The sequence below is a fragment of the Aplysia californica genome, unplaced genomic scaffold (assembly GCF_000002075.1).
Source record: "Aplysia californica isolate F4 #8 unplaced genomic scaffold, AplCal3.0 scaffold00722, whole genome shotgun sequence".
Classification (NCBI taxonomy): Eukaryota; Metazoa; Mollusca; class Gastropoda; order Aplysiida; family Aplysiidae; genus Aplysia; species Aplysia californica.
The window spans coordinates 187,736-189,198 of NW_004797992.1; the positions used below are offsets into that span (position 1 = coordinate 187,736).

Genomic DNA, 1,463 nt, shown 5'->3' on the forward strand with positions numbered 1-1,463 from the left:
GAACTCGCCTCATCCCTTATGACTGAACGGGACGGGGTGATGGGAATTTGACGGTTCGTCAATTTTTAAAAAAAATGTGTCCGCTTTCTTCCTCGTTTAATCCCACCTCGGGGATTCTTCTTCTTCTTCTTCTTCTTCTTCTTCTTCTTCTTCTTCTTCTTCTTCTTCTTCTTCTTCTTCTTCTTCTTCTTCTTCTTCTTCTTCTACAACTACTCACTAGAACTGTGCCCAATCGACTTTACTATTCGACATTCATGATTTTTGCACTATTCACAGCTATTCGAAGCATGGCAGGGCCATTCGAATGCCGTGTGATTTTTTAATTTTTTTAAAAACAGATAATGGATTTTCGTCTCTTTTTTCTCAAACGTAGAAAAAAATAGAGCACGCTATATCAAAAATCCCTGAGATAAATATACAGAAATGCTAGCAACTGCATATGGTCCAGATATACTCTTTATTTGATGATAACCCCCAAAATCTGGGTTAGCCCGCTTGTCCTTAGAAGCGACCAATTACTCACTGTCTTTATTCCGGACCCTGAGCACCTCAGCACTGGCTAGCACCATGCCGTAGTCCGCCTTCTAAAAGCCCTAATCTGTATCAATGGAGCCGTAAAACACGTGTTCCATTACTCACTGTCACTGTCTTTATTCTAGGCCCTGAAAACCTCAGCACTGGCCACGCCAAATCACTGTAGCCCGCCTCCTGAATGCCCAAATCGGGAGGACTTCCGTAACGACAGACCACTATGAGACAGAGCAGAACAGAGGGGGATGGGATAGGTGTAGACATATGGGCAGGGTTTGAGGTAGAGGTAGGGGTAGGGGTAGGGGTAGGGTCGAGGTTTAGGTTTTGGGGTAGGGTTAGGGTAGATGTTTAAGTTTGGGGTAGGGTTAGGGTTTGGGTTAGGTCCCTTCTTTGTTGTGTTTGTTGGGGTGGTCGCTCGATACGGAAGTCCTTCCCCCTAATCTGTATCAATGGAGCCGTAAAACATGTTTTCAATTACTCACTGTCTTTATTCCGGACCCTGAGCACTTCAGCACTGGCTAGCACCATGCCGTAGTAGGTGAAGGCCACACCAAACCACAGCAGCCACACCTGGAGAGTCGAGCGCAGATACTCACGGCTAAATAGGTCACGCGGGCGTCCAAGTGTGATCTGTGAAACGGAAGATGGGTTAGGGAGGAAGGAAGGTGGGGGTTTTTTTGTTTTGTTTGTTTTTTGTTGGGGGGGTGGCGTCGATAGGTGGGGGAAGGGATTAACAAATAAGGGTTGGGTAAAGCAGTGCCCTCCCCTTCTTCTCCTCTCTCTCTCTCTCTCCTCACCCTCCTCCTTATCTCTCTCTCCTCCCTTTTCTTTCTCTCCCTCCTCCCCCCCTTCTCTCCCCCCTTCTCTTTATCCCTCCCCCCTCCTCGCTTTTCCTCTCCCCCTCTCTCACCTCAGGATCAGGAGACTTGACC

The 1,463-nt window shown here is 47.4% G+C and overlaps 1 protein-coding gene across 1 annotated transcript in view; it reads right to left on the reverse strand.

Moving 5' to 3' along the window:
* LOC101862377 (putative transporter SVOPL) overlaps positions 1-1,463 on the reverse strand; it is a gene marked incomplete at its 5' end in the record, with an annotated part of 16,388 nt that overhangs the window by 8,470 nt on the left and 6,455 nt on the right. Inside the window, 1 exon segment of the mRNA XM_005108802.3 lies at positions 1,014-1,161. Coding sequence (XP_005108859.2) covers positions 1,014-1,161 — 148 coding nt within the window.